Here is a 22581-nt window from a genome sequence, read left to right on the forward strand (position 1 = left end):
CTCTCCTCTTAAATGATGACAATGAAAAGCTCCAGGTATTTGTAAAGATCCAGCTCTTCTAATCCTCTCTCTCGCTTTCTGGATGAGATAGATCCATGATTTGCCGTAGATTATCTGTCCTCTGGGTAATTCTGGCAGACAAATGTGCCAACATGTTTTTTTTGCTAGAGGCTGTTTTTCCTCTCAACATACACTAGGATGGGTCCATGGATGACATTCAACTTCCACATCAATGTACATACGCTTTATGTGCATTTAAGATGTGTCATTAATACATAACAATTTTTATGATTTATAACCCTGTCAAGAGGAAATATTCACCCAGGTAGTCATATGCGTTGAATCATTTAGTGAAATTATGAGCAATATAAAAATCATGGATTGCAATATAAATAAACCTTATTTTGTCTTCCTGTCATTTGCCCTGAGGCATCTTATGCAAGTGTCATACTGCGTCTGCCGTTACTGCTAAAGCAAGATCTTGCCGCACGCAAGGCATATGAACAAAGAAACAGTGTAATGGCTATTCCAAATGGTATTTTATGACCTATTGGTCTGTGTAGATCTTTTTCAAATAGCTTTTTCGAGGTCATACTAAAATAATATGTGGACAGGAGTTTTACGAATAAGTCTGTGTGAATCATTTCAAGTAGCTTTTAGAGGTCACACCAAAAGCACATTGATGAAAGGTGTAAGGGTATTACATTTACATTTACGTCATTTAGCAGACGCTCTTATCCAGAGCGACATACAGATAGGTGCATTCACCTTAAAGGCAGTGGGATAACCACTTTAGAATGTGTTTTTTTTGGGGGGGGGGGGGGGGGGTCATGGGGTAAGGGAGGGGTAGATAGAAGGATTACTTTATCCTATCCCAGGTAATCCTTAAAGAGGTGGGGTTTCAAATGTCTCCGGAAGGTGGTGAGTGACTTCGCTGTCCTGGCGTCGTGAGGGAGCTTGTTCCACCATTGGGGTGCCAGAGCAGCGAACAGTTTTGACTGGGCTGAGCGGGAACTATGCTTCCGCAGAGGATGGGGAGCCAGCAGGCCAGAGGTGGATGAACGCAATGCCCTCGTTTGGGTGTAGGGACTGATCAGAGCCTGAAGGTACGGAGGTGCCGTTCCCTTCACAACTCCATAGGCAAGCAACATGGTCTTGTAACAGATGTGAGCTTCAACTGGAAGCCAGTGGAGTGTGCGGAGGAGGGGGGTGACGTGAGAGAACTTGGGAAGGTTGAACACCAGACGGGCTGCGGCATTCTGGATGAGTTGTAGGGGTTTAATGGCACAGGCAGGGAGCCCAGCCAACAGCGAGTTGCAGTAATCCAGACGGGAGATGACAAGTGCCTGGATTAGGACCTGTGCCGCTTCCTGTGTAAGGCAGGTTCGTACTCTCCGAATGTTGTAGAGCATGAACCTACAGGATCGGGTCACCGCCTTGATGTTAGCGGAGAACGCCAGGGTGATGTCCAGGGTCACGCCAAGGCTCTTCGCACTCTGGGAGGAGGACACAACGGAGTTGTCAACCGTGATGGCGAGTTCATGGAACAGGCAGTCCTTCCCCGGGAGGAAGAGCAGCTCCGTCTTGCCAAGGTTCAGCTTGAGGTGGTGATCCGTCATCCATACTGATATGTCTGCCAGACATGCAGAGATGCAATTCGCCACCTGGTTATCAGAAGGGGGAAAGGAGAAGATTAGTTGTGTGTCGTCAGCGTAGCAATGATAGGAGAGGTCATGTGAGGATATGACAGAGCCAAGTGACTTGGTGTATAGCGAGAATAGGAGAGGGCCTAGAACTGAGCCCTGGGGGACACCAGTGGTGAGAGCACGTGGTGCGGAGACAGCTTCTCGCCACGCCACTTGGTAGGAGCGACCGGTCAGGTAGGACGCAATCCAAGAGTGAGCCGCGCCGGAGATGCCCAGCTCGGAGAGGGTGGAGAGGAGGATCTGATGGTTCACAGTATCAAAGGCAGCAGACAGGTCTAGAAGGACAAGAGCAGAGGAGAGAGAGTTAGCTTTAGCAGTGTGGAGAGCCTCCGTGACACAGAGAAGAGCAGTCTCAGTTGAATGACCAGTCTTGAAACCTGACTGGTTTGGATCAAGAAGGTCATTCTGAGAGAGATAGCAAGAGAGTTGGCTAAAGATGGCACGCTCAATAGTTTTGGAGAGAAAATAAAGAAGGGATACTGGTCTGTAGTTGTTGACATCAGAGGGATCGAGTGTTGGTTTTTTGGGAAGGGGTGCAACTCTCGCTTTCTTGAAGACGGAAGGGACATAGCCAGCGGTCAAGGATGAGTTGATCAGCGAGGTGAGGTAGGGGAGAAGGTCACCGCAGATGGTCTGGAGAAGAGAGGAGGGGATAGGGTCAAGCGGGCAGGTTGTTGGGCGGCCTGCAGTCACAAGTCGCAAGATTTTATCTGGAGAGAGAGGGGAGAAAGAAGTCAAAGCATAGGGTAGGGCAGTGTGAGCAGGACCAGCAGTGTCATTTGACTTAACAAACGAGGATCGGATGTCGTCAACCTTCTTTTCAAAGTAGTTGACGAAGTCATCCACAGAGAGGGAGGGGGGGGGGGGGGGGGGGGGTGGATTCAGCAGGGAGGAGAATGTGGCAAAGAGCTTCCTAGGGTTAGAGGCAGATGCTTGGAATTTAGCGTGGTAGAAAGTGGCCTTAGCAGCAGAAACAGATGAAGAAACTGTAGAGAGGAGGGAGTGAAAAGATGCCAGGTCCGCAGGGAGTCTAGTTTTCTTCCATTTCCGCTCAGCTGCCCGGAGCTCTGTTCTGTGAGCTAGCAATGAGTCATCAAGCCACGGAGCTGGAGGGGAGGACCGAGCCAGCCGGGAGGATAGGGGACATAGAGAGTCAAAGGATGCAGAAAGGGAGGAGAGGAGAGTTGAGGAGGCAGAATCAGGAGATTGGAGGGAGAAGGATTGAGCAGAGGGAAGAGATGATAGGATGGAAGAGGAGAGAGTAGCGGGAGAGAGAGAGCGAAGGTTACGACGGCGCATTACCATCTGTGTAGGGGCAGAGTGAGTAGTGTTGGAGGAGAGCGAGAGAGAAAAGGATACAAAGTAGTGGTCGGAGACATGGAGGGGAGTTGCAGTGAGATTAGTAGAAGAACAGCATCTAGTAAAGATGAGGTCAAGCGTATTGCCTGCCTTGTGAGTAGGGGGGGACGGTGAGAGGGTGAGGTCAAAAGAGGAGAGGAGTGGAAAGAAGGAGGCAGAGAGAAATGAGTCAAATGTAGACGTAGGGAGGTTGAAATCCCCCAGAACTGTGAGGGGTGAGCCATCCTCAGGAAAGGAACTTATCAAGGCGTCAAGCTCATTGATGAACTCTCCAAGGGAACCTGGAGGGCAATAGATGACAAGGATATTAAGCTTAAATGGGCTAGTGACTGTGACAGCATGGAATTCAAATGAGGAGATAGACAGATGGGTTAGGGGAAAAATTGAGAATGTCCACTTGGGAGAGATGTGCCACCACCCCGCTGACCAGATGCTCTCGGGGTATGCGAGAACACATGGTCAGACGAGGAGAGAGCAGTAGGAGTAGCAGTGTTTTCAGTGGTAATCCATGTTTCCGTCAGCGCCAAGAAGTCGAGGGACTGGAGGGTAGCATAGGCTGGGATGAAGTCTGCCTTGTTGGCAGCAGAACGGCAGTTCCAGAGGCTGCCTGAGACCTGGAACTCCAGGTGGGTGGTGCGTGCAGGGACCACCAGGTTAGAGAGGCAGCAGCCACGCGGTGTGAGGCGTTTGTGTAGCCTGTGCGGAGAGGAGAGAACAGGGATAGGCAGAGGCATAGTTGACAGGCTGCAGCAAATGGCTACAATAATGCAGAGGAGATCGGAATGAAATGAACTAAACATCTGGGAAAGGAGAGAGCAGGGCCTCCCTCAGCACAACTCCCAAATATAACTCTCCCAACTTCCACCTCAGAAACTATAATTGTTGTAAACTACAGCGGTTCAATGTTTCTAGGAATAGACTAACTCAGTTTATTCAGCTAGCTAACTAGGTGCAGTATTATTCCGTGAAATTCGTCCGGGCATCAAGTCATATGACGCCACAGCCAGCTAGCATGCCGGACTCCAGCAACACGGTTTAGCGCCAATACTCTGCCACAACAAACCACAAGTGTATCAACACGCAAGCAGATCGTTCGTGTCCGTGTCTAACGTTGTGGGTTAGTCCCGACAGCTTGTGCGAGTCCGTCGTCAACTTATTCAGCCAGTTAGTTAGCTAGAATAGTTAGCAAACTAGCTAGCCATTGCTTTCAGACAAAGAAGAACCCCTCCTTTCACGGCACGAACACACAGAGAGAGCCAAACTAACGTTAACTAGTCACCCATGTCCCAAATTCCTTGAACGACTCGGGCTATCAATATGTAAGAAACAAAACACAAATGTAGGTTATGACTTACCCCTAGCAGCTACTGTTAGCTAGCCAAGTGCAAAGCTAGCCACTGAATTGACTCAGCCAGTTCGCGTATGCCTACTCTTTACAGGCTTTGGTGTCATTAGACAAGATAAACTTAGCCCCCCACAAAGGTAAAAAGCAGAGAATGTAAAAGTTTTTAGGGGTCATACCAAAAGCATGTAGGGCAGGCCTGTAGAAAAAAGGTGTATGGGATCTTTTTAGTCACATCAGCATTGGTGGCATAAGAGCAGGTGCCCTTCGACCCCCCTACAAAGTAGAGAAATGAAAAAGACAAAAGAAAGTGAAAGACAGAAAGAGAGAGTGAAAGGTGAAAAGTAGGACATGTGGTCTCCAGGCAACTCGATGCAGTGCAGTCCTGTTTTAGTAGATGAATGAGCTCTGTTTCATGAGTGAGCTCACACTGGCCACACACACACAGCGGAGCCAGCGCGTCATTCACCCGGGCAGCGGGCGCCAGTATCCCGTGGAGGACTGAGAGGAGAAAGAACTAAATGCAGAGTACTACTGGGGCTAAGATACCGAAATCAGGCCAGGGTTGACAAAGCACTCGGTCACCAGCAACAAAATATGAGCCATCCCTTCCGCAGTAGGCCAGGCCCAGAAACGAACTGGCCACAGGGCAATTCAGGCAAATGCCAGATGGGCTGGTCCATCTTTAGCCCAGTGGGCCTGTCAATATTGCTTATTGTTTATTTTTTTGTGCAGAATAATTGTTATTTGGCTAATAATGGGGGCCTCTAAGAAACAAATTGGCTGGAGTAAGGGCCTGCCATCTGTTTAGAAGGAATTAGGGAGATTTAGGGTCTACTTACTGTATGCTTAGGTGATGTGTAATGTGAGGTGAGGTGACACTAGCTGCTGTTCACTGTAGATCTCAGGACCATTGTTTGTTTTTTTACGACATCTGAGGGATCTTTTTATAGCGTTATGGGGCATATATTTTTGGGGGGGTTTGTATCATTTGATTTACACAACATGCCTACAACTTTGAAGATGCAAAATATTTTTTATTGTGAAACAAACAAGAAATAAGACCAAAAAAATGAGAACTTGAGCGTCTCCCCAAAGTCAATACTTTTTAGAGCCACCTTTTGCAGCAATTACAGCTGCAAGTCCCTTTTGGGTATGTCTCTATAAGCTTGGCACATCTAGCCACTGGGATTTTTGCCCATTCTTCAAGGCAAAACTGATCCAGCTCCTTCAAGTTGGATGGTTTCGGCTGGTCTACAGCAATCTTTAAGTTATGCCACAGATTCTCAATTGGATTGAGGTCTGGGCTTTGACTAGGCCATTCCAAGACATTTAAATGTTTCCCCTTAAACCACTCGAGTGTTGCTTTAGTAGTACAGTGAGGGAAAAAAGTATTTGATCCCCTGCTGATTTTGTATGTTTGCCCACTGACAAAGACATGATCAGTCTATAATTTTAATGGTAGGTTTATTTGAACAGTGAGAGACAGAATAACAACAAAATAATCCAGAAAAACGCATGTAAAAAATTTTATGAATTGATTTGCATTTTAATGAGGGAAATAGTATTTGACCCCTCTGCAAAACATGACTTAGCACTTGGTGGCAAAACCCTTGTTGGCAATCACAGAGGTCAGATGTTTCTTGTAGTTGGCCACCAGGTTTGCACACATCTCAGGAGGCATTTTGTCCCACTCCTCTTTGCAGATCTTCTCCAAGTCATTAAGGTTTCGAGCCTGACGTTTGGCAACTCGAACCTTCAACTCCCTCCACAGATTTTCTATGGGATTAAGGTCTGGAGACTGGCTAGGCCACTCCAGGACCTTAATGTGCTTCTTCTTGAGCCACTCCTTTGTTGCCTTGGCCTTGTGTTTTGGGTCATTGTCATGCTGGAATATCCATCCACGACCCATTTTTTATGCCCTGGCTGAGGGAAGGAGGTTCTCACCCAAGATTTGACGGTACATGGCCCCGTCCATCGTCCCTTTGATGCAGTGAAGTTGTCCTGTCCCCTTAGCAGAAAAACACCCCCAAAGCATAATGTTTCCACCTCCATGTTTGACGGTGGGGATAGTGTTCTTGGGGTCATAGGCAGCATTCCTCCTCCTCCAAACACAGCGAGTTGAGTTGATGCCAAAGAGCTCCATTTTGGTCTCATCTGGCCACAACACTTTCACCCAGTTCTCCTCTGAATCATTCAGATGTTCATTGGCAAACTTCAGACGGGCCTGTATATGTGCTTTCTTGAGCAGGGGGACCTTGCGGGCGCTGCAGGATTTCAGTCCTTCACGGCATAGTGTGTTACCAATTGTTTTCTTGGTGACTATGGTCCCAGCTGCCTTGAGATCATTGACAAGATCCTCCCGTGTAGTTCTGGGCTGATTCCTCACCGTTCTCATGATCATTGCAACTCCACGAGGTGAGATCTTGCATGGATCCCCAGGCCGAGGGCGATTGACAGTTATTTTGTGTTTCTTCCATTTGCGAATAATCGCACCAACTGTTGTCACCTTCTCAACAAGCTGCTTGGCGATGGTCTTGTAGCCCATTCCAGCCTTGTGTAGGTCTACAATCTTGTCCCTGACATCCTTGGAGAGCTCTTTGGTCTTGGCCATGGTGGAGAGTTTGGAATCTGATTGATTGATTGCTTCTGTGGACAGGTGTCTTTTATACAGGTAACAAACTGAGATTAGGAGCACTCCCTTTAGGAGTGTGCTCCTAACCTCAGCTCGTTACCTGTATAAAAGACACCTGGGAGCCAGAAATCTTTCTGATTGAGGTGAAGTCAAATACTTATTTCCCTCATTGAAATGCAAATAAATTTATAACATTTTTGACATGCTTTTTTATGGATTTTTTTGTTTTTATTCTGTCTCTCACTGTTCAAATAAACCTACCATTAAAATTATAGACTGATCATTTCTTTGTCAGTGGGCAAACGTACAAAATCAGCAGGGGATCAAATACTTTTTTCCCTCACTGTATGCTTAGGGTCATTGTCCTGCTGGAAGGTGAACCTCCGTCCCAGTCTCAAATCTCTGGAAGACTGAAACAAGTTTCCCTCAAGAATTTCCCTGTATTTAGTGCCATCCATCATTCCTTCAATTCTGACCAGTTTCCCAGTCCCTTCCGATGAAAAACATCCTCACAGCATGATGCTGCCACCCCCATGCTTCACTGTGGGGATGGTGTTTTCAGGGTGATGAGAGGTGTTGGGTTTGCGCCTGACATAGCGTTTTCCTTGATGGCCAAAAACCTCAATTTTAGTCTCATCTGACCAGAGTACCTTCTTCTATATGTTTGGAGAGTCTCCCACATAGCTTTTGGCAAACACCAAATGTGTTTGCTTATGTTTTTCTTTAAGCAATGGCTTTTTTTCTGGCCACTCTTCCGGAAAGCCCAGCTCTGTGGAGTGTACGGCTTAAAGTGGTCCTATGGACAGATACTCAAATCTCTGCTGTGGAGCTTTGCAGCTCCTTCAGGGTTATCTTTGGTCTCTTTGTCGCCTCTCTAATTAATGCCCTCCTTGCCTGGTCCATGAGTTCTGGTGGGCGGCCCTCTCTTGGCAGGTTTTTTGTGGTGCCATATTCTTTCAATTTTTTTATAATGGATTTAATGGTGCTCCGTGGGATGTTCAAAGTTTCAGATTTTTTTTTATATCCCAACCCTGATCTGTACTTCTCCACAACTTTGTCCCTGACCTGTTTGGAGAGCTCCTTGGTCTTCATGGTGCCGCTTGCTTGGTGTTGCCCCTTGCTTAGTGGTGTTGCAGACTCTGGGGCCTTTCAGAACATGTGTATATACAGTTGAAGTCTGGAGTTTACTTACACCTTAGCCAAATACATTTAAACTCAATTTTTCACAATTCCTGACATTTAACCCTAGTAAGAATTACCTGTCTTAGGTCAGTTAGGATCATCACTTTATTTTAAGAATGTGAAATGTCAGAATAATAGTAGAGAGAATGATTTCTTTAAGTTTATTATTTATTTCATCACATTCCCAGTGGGTCAGAGGTTTACATACACTAAATTAGTATTTGGTAGCTGTGCCTTTTAATTGTTTAACTTGGGTCTAAAGTTGGGTACATTTTGACCCATTCCTCCTGACAGAGCTGGTGTAACTGAGTCAGGTTTTTAGGCCTCCTTGCTTGCACACGCTTTTTCAGTTCTGCCCACACATTTTCTATAGGATTGAGGTCAGGGCTTTGTGATGGCCACTCCAATACCTTGACTTTGTTGTCCTTAAGCCATTTTGCCACAACGTTGGAAGTATGCTTGTGGTCATTGTCCATTTGGAAGACCATTTGCTACCAAGCTTTAACTTCCTGACTGATGTCTTGAGATGTTGCTTCAATATATATTTACATTTTAGTCATTTAGCAGACGCTCTTATCCAGAGCGACTTACAGTTAGTGAGTGCATACATTCTCATACTGGCTCCCCGTGGGAAACGAACCCACAACCCTGACATTGCAAGTGCCATGCTCTACCAATTGAGCTACAGGGAACTATATATATCCACATAATTTTCCTTCCTCATGATGCCATCTATTTTGTGAAGCGCACCAGTCCCTCCTGCAACAAAGCACCCCCACAGCATGATGCTGCCACCCCTGTGCTTCACGGTTGGGATGGTGTTCTTCGGCTTGCAAGGGACCCCCTTTTTCCTCCATGTCACGATCGTCATTAGATGAAACGGGCCAAGGCGCAGCGTGATAAGCGTACATGATTTATTAGATATTCAACACACGAACAAAAACAACAAACGATACGTGAAGTCCACAGGTTCACAAACACAAACCTACACGGAACAAGATACCACACCACACAAATGCCAAACGACTACCTAAGTATGGTTCCCAATCAGAGACAACAAGCAACAGCTGATTCACGTTGCCTCTGATTGAGAACCCCCCCGGCCAACATAGAAACACAACGATCTAGAATAGAAACCTAGAAAACTAAACATAGAAACTAACACCCTGGCTCAACATTAAAGAGTCCCCAGAGCCAGGGCGTGACAGTACCCCCCCCCAAAGGCGCGGACTGTGACCGCGCCAACCAAACACCACAGGGGAGGGGCCGGGTGGGCATTCCGCCTCGGAGGCGGATCCGGCTCCGGGCGCGACCACCACTCTCTCTCTCGCCCTCGTGGTCTGGCCCTGCTGGCCGGAGCTGGACTGAACACAGGTGGAGCGGATTGCTCTGGCGTGGAGCAGCTGACCGGTGCCGGACCAGGCACCTGTGAAACGGGCACGGGCTGTGCCGGACTGACGACGCGCACCACAGCCTTGGTGCGGGAAGCAGGGACGGGCCGGACCGGGCTGACGACGCGCACCATTGGCTTGGTGCGGGGAGCAGGGACGGGCCGAACCGGGCTGGCGACGCGCACCATTGACTTGGTGCGGGGAGCAGGAACAGGCCGGGCCGGGCTGGCGACGCGCACCATTGGCTTGGTGCGAGGGGCAGGAACAGGCCGGGCCGGGCTGGCGACGCGCACCATTGGCTTGGTGCGAGGGGCAGGAACAGGCCGGGCCGGGCTGGCGAAGTGCATCACAGGCTTGGTGCGAGGGACAGGAACAGGCCGGACCGCACTGGGAACACACACCACTGGCCTTATACGGGGATCAGGAACGGGCCGAACCGGACTGGCAACACACTTCAGTACCTCTCGCCGTGCCTCTACACTTTCCTTCCCTCTAATCACCAATGGCTCCCGTAACCCGGTGGCCTTCTCTCCTTGTCCACAAACTCACCCCTTATCTGCCTCCAGCAGCCCCGTCGTCCACGGTGTGAGCCCCCCCCCTAAACATTTATTGGGCTTGTCTCTCCCCCGTGGATATGGCCTCCATGGCTCTCGCCAGACTCTTCATCCTCTGCTCCCAAGTCCAACCTCTCCCCTCTTCACGCTGCTTGACCCAGTCGAGGTGGTATCTTCTGTCACGATCGTCATTAGATGAAACGGGCCAAGGCGCAGCGTGATAAGCGTACATGATTTTTATTAAGTACACCACGAACAAAAACAACAAACGATACGTGAAGTCCACAGGTTCACAAACACAAACCTACACGGAACAAGATACCACACCACACAAATGCCAAACGACTACCTAATTATGGTTCCCAATCAGAGACAACAAGCAACAGCTGATTCACGTTGCCTCTGATTGAGAACCACCCCGGCCAACATAGAAACACAACGATCTAGAACAGAAACCTAGAAAACTAAACATAGAAACTAACACCCTGGCTCAACATTAAAGAGTCCCCAGAGCCAGGGCGTGACACTCCAAACATAATGATGGTCATTATGGCCAAACAGTTCTATTTTTGTTTCATTAGACCAGAGGACATTTCTCCAAAAAGTACGATCTTTGTCCCCATGTGCAGTTGCAAACCGTAGTCTGGCTTTTTTATGGCGGTTTTGGAGCAGTGGCTTCTTCCTTGCTGAGTGGCCTTTCAGGTTATGTCGTTATAGGACTCGTTTTACTGTGGATATATATACTTTTGTACCTGTTTCCTCCAGCATCTTCACAAGGTCCTTTGGTGTTGTTCTGAGATTGATTTGCACTTTTCACACCAAAGTACATTCATCTCTAGGAGACAGAACGCGTCTCCTTCCTGAGCGGTATGATGGCTGCGTGGTCCCATGGTGTTTATACTTGCGTACTATTGTTTGTACAGATGAACGTGGTACCTTCAGGCATTTGGAAATTGCTCCCAAGGATGAACAAGACTTGTGGAGGTCTACAATTTTTTTCTGAGGTCTTGGCTGATTTCTTTTGATTTTCCCATGATGTCAAGCAAAGAGGCACTGAGTTTGAAGGTAGGCCTTGAAATACATCCACAGGTACACCTCCAATTGACTCAAATGATGTCAATTAGCCTATCAGAAGCTTCTAAATCCATGACATCCTTTTCTGGAATTTTCCAAGCTGTTTAAAGGTACAGTCATCTTAGTGTATGTAAACTTCTGACCCACTGGAATTGTGATACAGTGAATTATAAGTGAAATAATCTGTCTGTAAGCAATTGTTGGAAGAATTACTTGTGTCATGCACAAAGTAGTTGTCCTAACCGACTTGGCAAAACTATAGTTTGTTAACAAGAAATTTGTGGAGTGGTTGAAAAACGAGTTTTAATGACTCCAACCTAAGTTTATGTAAACTTCCGACTTCAACTGTATACTGAGATCATGTGACAGATCATGTGACACTTAGATTGCACACAGGTTGACTTTATTTATCTAATTATGTGACTTCTGAAAGTAATTGGTTGCACCAGATCTTATTTAGGGGCTTCATAGCAAAGGGGGTGAATACATATGCATGCACAACTTTTCCGTTATTTATTTTTTATAATTAGTTATTTTCTTCATTTCACTTCACCAATTTGTCCATTACATGAAATCCAAATAAAAATCCATTTAAATTACAGGTTGTAATGCATAGGAAAAACGCCAAGGGGGATGAATTCTTTTGCAAGGCACTGTACCTCATTAAAATAGCATAACAGAATGTTGTTGTACATTTTTATGATTGTTGATGATGTAATACCTGAGTTGGCGGTGCAAGAGGGAACCTGCCTCTGCTTTTATTTATGTTATGCAATATGTCGTTGTGTCTTTTAGATCATACACAATGTATATTAAGGTTTAATATGTCTATGTGCGAAGAAATTCAGACACTGCCATAGGTCTACTATATATTTGGACATACATTACATTACATTGTGTTCATGAACAATAGCCTGAAGAAGTAAAATACAATTGAGTAGTCATGAGTGATTCTGTTTGATGCTGTTGAATTATGTGTGATTGTATTACTAGTTATACTGAAGAGTTATCCTCTAGTGCCTAAAAAGAACACATCAATAACCAACCAGTTATATGAAAGGAGACCTTTTATTCATAATATATTCATACTTTTACACAAGTAAAATAAAAAGCATATCTATGATTCCATTGCAATCTCTGTAAAATATTTAGCCAGCCTTCTATTAGCCAAAGATACCTTTACCCTTACTGTGATGAAAACAGAACTCAAACTGGGGAACAATAAACATTTGTCTTTACTGAAATACGTATAAACATAAAAAAACATAACAGTACCCAACAAATGCATCACTTTTTTAATAAATAATGGGGGGGGGATGAAAATCTATTTTTCAATAAACGTTCTTTGTGTGCGTTCAGCCGGCCCTCGGAATTCATGTTTTTTCTTATTGTTTTCAGTGGTCTGTCTCAGCAGTCACTGTCTTTGCAGTAAAAGCTTTTTGATAGTAATAAGGAGAGTCTCCAAAGTGGTGTAGCTTAGACACGGTACAGTAAAGTACATACAGAACAAACAATTTGGGCACTGATTTTATTATATACATTAGATATGACGTGTTCTGTAAAGGCATCCATTTTGTTAAATTGTATTTTAACTTCTGTTGTAGTTTAACTTCAAGGAATGAGTCCTTGTTACCCTGGTAATGTGTCCAAACCTGACTTCCTGGTTATCAGTCTCTGGGCTATTATTGGAGGTCAGAGGTCACTGCAGAAAGATTCTGTATTATTGTCATGAGCATTAATAACAATCTGTAAGTCCCAGCAATGTTTATTTAGCATGTGATCTAATCCCAGCCAGGCCCTAAAGTCCTAAGACATGGCCAACAAGAACCAGATCCAGATTATGGACATGAAGAGAGAACTCAGCGCCACCTGCATTGTAGATCCATGGCCTTTGAGACACTGGGTGTCAGATTTGGGCTTTTTAGTGCACTTCTTTTTCTTCCTGGTTGGGGCTGTAGAAGATTCCAGGTCTTCGATTTGGTCCAATGACTGGTCAAGGTTGTTGGACAGGGTCCCCAGAGGCCCGTCGTTGAGACTCTGCTTATTCCGGATGGTCTCGTTTTTCGTTCGCTCCTGCTCTCTGAATTTGGTCTTGGATATGTTCTCCTTCTCCTTGAGGGGGTTGTTGGTGATCTGACGGCTGTTGTAGGATGAGGGGTCAGGGATGGCTTTCCCGGAGATGATAGAGGACTTATCGTTGTCTGGAAGACAACACCTGGGAATTCCGTCTCCTAGAGGATTTTCCGTGGAGGGCAATTTTCCGGAGTGCGGCTTGGAGCTGAAGAGCTGGGTCTGGATCTGGGGCGTCTCCACACACCCTTCCAGGTCGTTACTCTTCAGCCGTTTCAGGTCCTTCCCGAACAACTCCAGGGGGACGTTACACTCGAGCTCCGAGCTGGAGCCCTTGAAGCGTTTGAACCAGTCCCACAGGGTACTGGCCCGACAGTCACATACCCACTGGTTCCCATTGAGACGCAGGTACTGCAGGGACACCAGCGGGTCCATGGTCTCCCCGGTCAGCACGGTAAGGTTGTTGTAGAACAGGAACAGCGTGGTCAGCTTCCCCAGGTCGCTGAATGCCCTTGGCTGGACGTAGATGACCCGGTTCTGGTGCAGCAGCAGGCGGTCAAGGTTGATGAGGCCGCGCAGCATGTGGTCCGACACAGTCTTGATCTTGTTGTTGTGCAGGAACAGATAAGTGAGGTTGGCCAGGTCCAGGAAGGTGTCGTCGTGCAGGGCCAGCAGGTTATTGTCCTGCAGGTAGAGGTACTGCAGGGAGAACAGTCCCTGGAACGCTCCGACAGGTAACTCCGACAGGCCGCACCTGTGCAGATGGAGGGTGTGAAGCTTGGACAGACCCCTGAAGGCCGTGGGGCTGATGATCCTCAGGTTACTGTTGTCCCCAATGTCCAGCTCCTCCAGTCGCTCCAGACCGTAGAAGGCCCCGGCCTCAATGTGGCTGATATTGTTAGAGTACATCCAGAGGACGGTAAGGTTGTGCACAGAGCTGAAGCTGGTGGAGCGGACCACGGTCAGCTTGTTGCTCTGGAGGAATATCCGCTGGCTCCGCACGGGGATCTCGGTAGGGATGGAGAACAGTCCTTGCTGCTGGCAGGCCACGGTGGGCCGCGGCTCGCTGTAACACACACATTTGGCCGGGCAGCCGTCCGCTCCTCGAGGCACCAGGTTTAACCACACCACCAGGAACAGGAGTCGGCCCCCTGGAGGGAGGGAGAGAGAGAGAGAGGGTCAGTTCTACAAACTACATAAAAAATACTTCATCTTAATTTCCATGTAAATGTGGTTCCTAAATGGTTTCTAAATGTGAATGTTTGTAATTTTAACACCTCTGACTATCTCTTGATTGGTTTTTGATTGTTATTTCCTGTAAATCAAATCAGCTAATTGCTCTCTGGTAGTAATGGTAATGTTCTGCAATCAGACATTGCCATTAGATATTGAAATTACATCAATACATATATTTTCCCTCAAATCACCAATGCAGTGCTTTCCTTTACATTTACAAATGGCATATACAGTGAGGAAAAAAAGTATTTGATCCCCTGCTGATTTTGTACGTTTGCCCACTGACAAGGAAATGATCAGTCTATAATTTTAATGGTAGATTTATTTGAACAGTGAGAGACAAAATAACAACAAAAATCCATAAAAACACATGTCAAAAATGTTATAAATTGATTTGCATTTTAATGAGGGAAATAAGTATTTGACCCCCTCTCAATCAGAAAGATTTCTGGCTCCCAGGTGTCTTTTATACAGGTAACGAGCTGAGATTAGGAGCACACTCTTAAAGGGAGTGCTGCTAATCTCAGTTTGTTACCTGCATAAAAGACACCTGTCCACAGAAGCAATCAATCAATCAGATTCCAAACTCTCCACCATGGCCGAGACCAAAGAGCTCTCCAAGGATGTCAGGGACAAGATTATAGACCTACACAAGGCTGGAATGGGCTACAAGACCATCGGCAAGCAGCTTGGTGAGAAGGTGACAACAGTTTGTGCGATTATTCGCAAATGGAAGAAACATAAAATAACTGATAATCTCCCTCGGCCTGGGGCTCCATGCAAGATCTCACCTCGTGGAGTTGCAATGATCATGAGAACGGTGAGGAATTAGCCCAGAACTACACGGGAGGATCTTGTCAATGATCTCAAGGCAGCTGGGACCATAGTCACCAAGAAAACAATTGGTAACACACAATGCCGTGAAGGACTGAAATCCTGCAAGGTCCCCCTGCTCAAGAAAGCACATATACAGGCCCGTCTGAAGTTTGCCAATGAACATCTGAATGATTCAGAGGAGAACTGGGTGAAAGTGTTGTGGTCAGATGAGACCAAAATTGAGCTCTTTGGCATCAACTCAACTCGCCGTGTTTGGAGGAGGAGGAATGCTGCCTATGACCCCAAGAACACCATCCCCACCGTCAAACATGGAGGTGGAAACATTATGCTTTGGGGGTGTTTTTCTGCTAAGGGGACAGGACAACCACCGCATCAAAGGGACGATGGACGGGCCATGTACCATCAAATCTTGGCTGAGAACCTCTTTCCCTCAGCCAGGGCTTTGAAAATGGGTCGTGGATGGGTATTCCAGCATGACAATGACCCAAAACACACGGCCAAGGCAACAAAGGAGTGGCTCAAGAAGAAGCACATTAAGGTCCTGGAGTGGCCTAGCCAGTCTCCAGACCTTAATCCCATAGAAAATCTGTGGAGGGAGCTGAAGGTTCGAGTTGCCAAATGTCAGCCTCGAAACCTTAATGACTTGGAGAAGCTCTGCAAAGAGGAGTGGGACCAAATCCTATTTATATATTTTATAAGGCAAATGTTGGGAAGTGCTAAAAGGTAAAATATAGTAAACATGGTTGATACTTTGTAATCCAGATGCATGCTCAAATAAGGAATATAGCCAATGCCTTAATGTATGTATGTGTATTATTTTTAAGAAAGGGTCTGCCACCAATATAATGAGATAAGGGAAAGAGGTCTCATCTGGAAAAGTTCACATAGCCTTTTTGGAGAAAACAACATGTGACATCTAGACGTTGAAAGATAAGGGTGGCGTGGCCATGAAAGAAGTTAATCATTTACCCTAAGGGGAGTAACTGTATATCCTATGTAAGGATGACTATGCACTTGTATTTGTATAAAAGGAGATCTTTGAGCCACGGAGAGCCAGTTGTTCCATGGAGCAAGCTCGGCTTTGTTACGCAACTAATAAAGTCTAATTTTTGGATTCAGTTTCTTGTGAGATATTTTTGAGTTGACTACTTTTGAGTCAAATATTTCTACGACAATCCCTCCTGAGATGTGTGCAAACCTGGTGGCCAACTACAAGAAACGTCTGACCTCTGTGATTGCCAACAAGGGTTTTGCCACCAAGTACTAAGTCATGTTTTGCAGAGGGGTCAAATACTTATTTCCCTCATTAAAATGCAAATCAATTTATAACATTTTTGACATTGTTTTTCTGGATTTTTTTGTTGTTCTTCTGTCTCTCACTGTTCAAATAAACCTACCATTAAAATTATAGACTGATCATGTCTTTGTCAGTGGGCAAACGTACAAAATCAGCAGGGGATCAAATACTTTTTTCTCTCACTGTATACAGTTTAAGTAACATCCAAATTCAAATTCTGCATAACAGGGCCCTCTGAAGGGAGATAGCTCTCTCCTTACTAGTGATGCAGTGTGTCTTTAAAGAGAGACCCCGTCGGTGGTTATTTGGCCCTGGGGACCCATTTCCTCCCTGCTACCAACGCAAGCATGAAGCCCCGGGAAATCGAGGAGAGGGGTCCCGAGAAGCTGATTAAATATGGGTGGGTCGGTTTTATGCAGAATTAGCCAGCGCTAATAGGGTGGACGTAACTAATGGCGTTCTAGAGTTTTCCGACGGTTTGACATTTAGCCTGTCGTGTAAAGATACGTGTGGTGGGGCTTGGTGCTGGTTGCCAGGGTGGAGAGGTGACCTAGGTTCAAATATTTTAGATCACTTTAAATATGTTATCTGTGTTTGACTGAGCTTGTCTGTTGCAATGGAACCAATAGAATAGTCAAAGAGCTGCATACCATTTCACACTAGGCAGGCTAGACTACACGCTCAAAGTATTTGAAAGATTTCAAATAATATTTGAACCCAGGTCTGTTGGTTTCCAGGGTGGAGAGAAGAGGGTAGAGGAACCCCCCCTGGGTGCTGTAGTCTACAAGGCGGCCATGACTGAGTGCAGCTGCAAGCGTGAAGATGACATACAGGAAGGACTTGTTAGCTGCAATGATTCTCAGCTGATTAAGACTTGTAAAGGTGTGTGTAGGTGTTCGACCCGGAGGCATAACATGTTAAAAAGAGAGAACAGCGCATTTGCTTTCGTCAATAATTTGCTGCAAATATCAGTTCAGATGATCCAGCATGATTGTGGTCAACATGGTGTTTCTAATTATTTTGGGCCTTTCAACTCGTAATCAATTTCCCCTTGAATTATAGAAATGCAATGTTCTATCTCTAACCTAACAATGGAACAATGTTCTATCTCTAACCTAACAATGGAACAATGTTCTATCTCTAACCTAACAATGGAACAATGTTATATCTCTAACCTGACAATGGAACATGCAGACACAGTACATATACAAGTACAGAGATTTCACTAATTCATCAAAGGCAGATCAAGACGTCAGAGTGTGACAGCAGGAGAGTCCGAATCCGAATCCAATATGCCATGTCAGGTGGCAGGTGGCAATGGCAGATATTGGCCAAATCTCAGTGAATCTGACCATAGCCCCTCTCATAAGTGAGGATTTCCATTCCCAGCTGCCTCAACCATCACTGGAATCCCAGGCTCTCTGCCGTGACAGGTAGTGAAGTATTGGAAAATGCATGAGCTTTACCCCTCCCGTCTTCTCCATCCCTCTATCTCTCTTTCCTCCTCTTCTTCCTCCCCTGCCTCCCTCCATTCCCCATCCCTCTCTCTGCCTCCCTCGCTCAACTCCTCCCTCCCTCTCACTTTTTCTACCACACCCTCTCCCTCCCTCCCACCCACCCACCCACCCAGACCCTCCCTCCCTCCCTCCCTCCCTCCCTCCCATTCTCCCATTCTCCATCTCCCTCTCCATCCCTCTCCATCCCTCCATCCTGCCTTGCTGCTGTTAATGCAGCAGTAGAAGCTCATCCCTGTTCCTTGTTAACGGAGGCTGTGGTGTGGCCTGACAGCAGCCCTCTGTTGCACTTTCCCTCCAATCTCCCTGCTCAACCTTCAGTCAGACATACTCTGCCACCGGAAAGCTGTCAAGAGTTTCCTTCCACTACTCTTTCGTTCTGCATCGCATCACTTTTTTCCTCTTCCCTCCCAGCCCCAGCTCCTGCTTTCCTAACAATAGCAATATATATTTGAACCGCTGCAGATAGAGCATGCTTTGTATCTCCTCACTGTATGTCCACGCGTTGTCTTGTTTTTTCTGTTCATTAACAGGCTATGTCCACCCAATCGACTTTGTTTCGGAGATCCGGTTTTCTGAGCTCCCGTCGTAATTGTATCTTCATTAGCATCTTCTGACTCTAAGCAAGTCAGATGTCATCAGCTTTTTCGTCACCAATTATTTTTTGCCCGCTGACTGGTTTCTTTATATAGTACTATATCAAATGCCTCGCCATTAGTTCCTGTCAAACCAAATGAACAATCCAAAGCCATTTTACGCTCATCACGTTGACCCCTTTGGACTTTGTTTTTACTGTGCTTACTCTTCTTCAATTAAAGTGCTACTTTTCCCTCTGCTGTTTCAGAACGACCTCTGTGTGACTTGAAAGTTCACAGAAGTTGTCTCACCTTCTACTTTCGAGAATTCAACCATGTCTCAAAACATTGTCATCAATGTAAAAGTTGGCACTCACACACGGTATTGATCTGCTAAGTCTACTGAACTGTACGTCCTGACCTGTCTACCCACCTCTGATTCTTCCCTCACCTTTTACCTATAGGACTTTCTCCTAGCTATCACAACATCATTGCTAATAGTTTGCCCTCACTATTGAGCGGTTGGGTGTATCAAACTCAATCTTTCAACTGTTATTCTCAATTCCAATCAACTTTATAGTGCTGCAATATACTAATGTAAAATATGCATGTGGCTACACTGACATAATGAATGCATATATAACATTGTGCTGGTGCTAACCTTCATATCAAATAATCGCAAAATGCAGCATCAATCCACAAAAAGCTATTTATCTGTATCTCATTTTGCCAGCTTTGATTTCAACATGTTATCTCCCTTATCTGTTGTGTCTAACCACAGTCCTAACACAGCAACAGTCACAAATCCACATCTCTAGTGTTCCCGTTAAACTGGCACATCTGTCCCTCTTGAAAAGTCCATTATGGTCTAACAACAATCTTAACTCTGTCTAAGATGAGACAAGAACCTCTTCGTCTTGTAGCGGCCAGACTTCCTTCCAAGCTCTTTATAAACTAAAGCAGGCTCTCCTGCATGTTTGAGAAGCACTTTTCCTCACAAAAGGAGGCAGAGGTTGTCCTAATTGGCACCCTATTGCCTGTATAGTGCACTACTTTTGACCAGAGCCCTATGGATCCTGGTGAAAAGTAGTGTACTATATATAGAATAGGGTTCCAATTGAGACACAGACAGAGAGGCAGACAGGGAGACAGAGGTGGAGATATGCCCAGACAGTTAACAACCTAGTGATGAATGGCAGACATCAAGGATACTCCTCACTCGTCTAATTGTATTATTTGCCAAAACAAAAAGAACAATGTGGAGAACAGAAAACGCTTGAGATAATAGCAAGGCGTGAGGAGGGGTTAGGAGGACAGAGAGAGCTGTTTACTTAACGCAGCAGTGCATGACTAGCCTGACTCCCTCCCGGCTCATTTGCATACTGTACGTCCCTGGCAGTGTGTGTGTGTGTGTGTGTGTGTGTGTGTGTGTGTGTGTGTGTGTGTGTTTGCTACTTCACTACTCCACTATTCCAGGCCCATCCGGTGCTTTGTCTCAGCATGATGGAGGCATCCCACTCTGACCCGGCGACCCGGCCAGGCGCCCTGAGAGCACAAAGGCATGTGGGGGAGCCACCGGGTCCACAATGCATCACGCTGGCTTCACTCTGAAGACAAATGGATCGGGCCCGGACGGGTAACATGACAGTGTTATCCCTTAGCTGAGAGGAGAAGGGAAGAGAAGTGATGTCTCTCTCTTGGAGATGGCCTCTTTCTATCTTTGATCACACAACGTTGTTGTTGTTGTGGAATTTAACATGTTCCAAATATAGTCCAGATCTGTGTACTTTAGGCTGTTTGTTTGTTGTAAATGCATTCATGCATACAAATGCAGCTTAATATCATGTAGAAGTGAATAAGCTAAGGGCAATGTGATGTTCTCAAAGCGCTGTCACAAAGTGGTTGTAAAGCCAAGTGATTGTGTATGGTGATGAAGTGCATTTAAACCTCTTCCTGGCTGTCATACTAGGACCTACAGTACCAGTCAAAAGTTTGGACACACCTACTCATTCCAGGGTTTATCTTTATTTTGACTATTTTCTACAATGTAGAAAAATAGTGAAGACATCAAAACTATGAAATAAAACATATGGAATCAACTCAAAACATATTTTATATTTGAGATTCTTCAATGTAGCCACCCTTTGCCTTGATGACAGCTTTGTACACTCTTGGCATTCTCTCAACCAGCTTCATGAGGTAGTCACCTGGAATGCATTTCAATTAACAGGTGTGCCTTATTAAAAGTTAATTTGTGGAATTAATGTGTTTGAGCCAATCAGTTGTGTTGTGACAAGGTAGGGGTGGTATACAGAAGATAGTCCTATTTGGGAAAAGATCAAGTCCATATTATGGCAAGAACAGCTCTAATAAGCAAAGAGAAACAATAGTCCACCATTACTTTAAGACATGAAGTTCAGTCAATCCGGAAGATTTCAAGAACTTTTAAAGTTTCTTCAGGCGCAGTCACACAAATCATCAAGGGCTATGATGAAACTGGCTCTCATGAGGACCACCACAGGAAAGGAAGACCCAGAGTTACCTCTGCTGCAGAGGATAAGTTCATTAGAGATACCAGCCTCAGAAATTGCAGCCCAAATAAATGCTTCACAGAGTTCAAGTAACAGACACATCTCAACATCAACTGTTCAGAGGAGACTGCGTGAATCAGGCCTTCATGGTTGAACTAAATGACACCAATAATAAGAAGAGACTTGCTTGGGACAAGAAACACGAGCAATGAAAATTAGACCGGTGGAAATCTGTCCTTTGGTCTGATGAGTCCAAATTAGAGATTTTTGATTCCAACCGCCGTGTCTTTGTGAGATGCAGGGTAGGTGAACGGACGATCTCCGCATGTGTGGTTCCCACCAGGAAGCATGGAGGAGGAGGTGTGATGGTCTGAGGGTGCTTTCCTGGTGACACTGTCAGTGATTTATTTAGAATTCAAGGCACACTTAAGCAGCATGGCTACCACAGCATTCTGCAGCGATACGCCATCCCATCTGGTTTGCGCTTAGTGGGACTATCATTTGTTTTTCAACAGGACAATGACCCAAAACACACCTCCAGGCTGTGTAAGGGCTATTTGACCAAGGAGAGTGATTGAGTGCTGCATCAGATGACCTGGCCTCCACAATCACCCAATCTCAACCCAATTGATATGGTTTGGGATGAGTTGGACCGCAGACTGAAGGAAAAGCAGCCAACAAGTGCTCAGCATATGTGGGAACTCCTTCAAGACTGTTGGAAAAGCATTCCTAATAAAGCTAGTTGAGAGAATGCCAAGAGTGTGCAAAACTGTCATCAAGGCAAAGGGTGGATACTTTGAAGACTCTCAAATCTAAAATATATTTTGATTTGTTTAACACTTTTTTGGTTACTACATGATTCCATATGTGTTATTTCATAGTTTTGATGTCTTCACTATTATTCTACAATGTAGAAAATAGTAAAACATTAAGAAAAACCTTTGAATGAGTAGGTGTGTCCAAACATTTGACTGGTACTGCACATCTTTGACTGGTGGCATTTACTCTTTCAAGGGGAATTCACTGAGTATACGGCATGATGGGAAACCGGATTTGAAGAGTTGGTTCCGCTCGTAAATGCTTCCCTCTTTAACCTCTTAAGGATCGGATCCTTCTTTTCAAATTTCGCCTAAAATTACATACCCAAATCCTGTAGTTCAGGATCCGAAGCAAGGGTATGTATATTCTTGATACCGTTTGATGGGAAACACTTTGAAGTTTGTGGAAATGTGAAATTAATGTAGGAGAATATAACACATTAGATTCATCGTCTTTGAA

General features: G+C 45.6%; 1 protein-coding gene across 1 annotated transcript in view; it reads right to left on the minus strand.

Moving 5' to 3' along the window:
• Window positions 1-12943: 12943 nt before the first annotated feature.
• The window catches only part of LOC311144395 (reticulon-4 receptor-like), a gene marked incomplete at its 5' end in the record, with an annotated part of 70762 nt that continues 61124 nt past the window's right edge, over window positions 12944-22581 (minus strand). The window contains one exon of the mRNA XM_084180408.1: window positions 12944-14464. Coding sequence (XP_084036534.1) covers window positions 13050-14464 — 1415 coding nt within the window. The 3' untranslated portion in view covers window positions 12944-13049. The remainder of the gene's footprint in view (window positions 14465-22581) is intronic.

The sequence above is a fragment of the Coregonus lavaretus genome (genome assembly GCF_964263955.1).
Source record: "Coregonus lavaretus genome assembly, chromosome: 17".
NCBI classification, from domain to species: Eukaryota; Metazoa; Chordata; class Actinopteri; order Salmoniformes; family Salmonidae; genus Coregonus; species Coregonus lavaretus.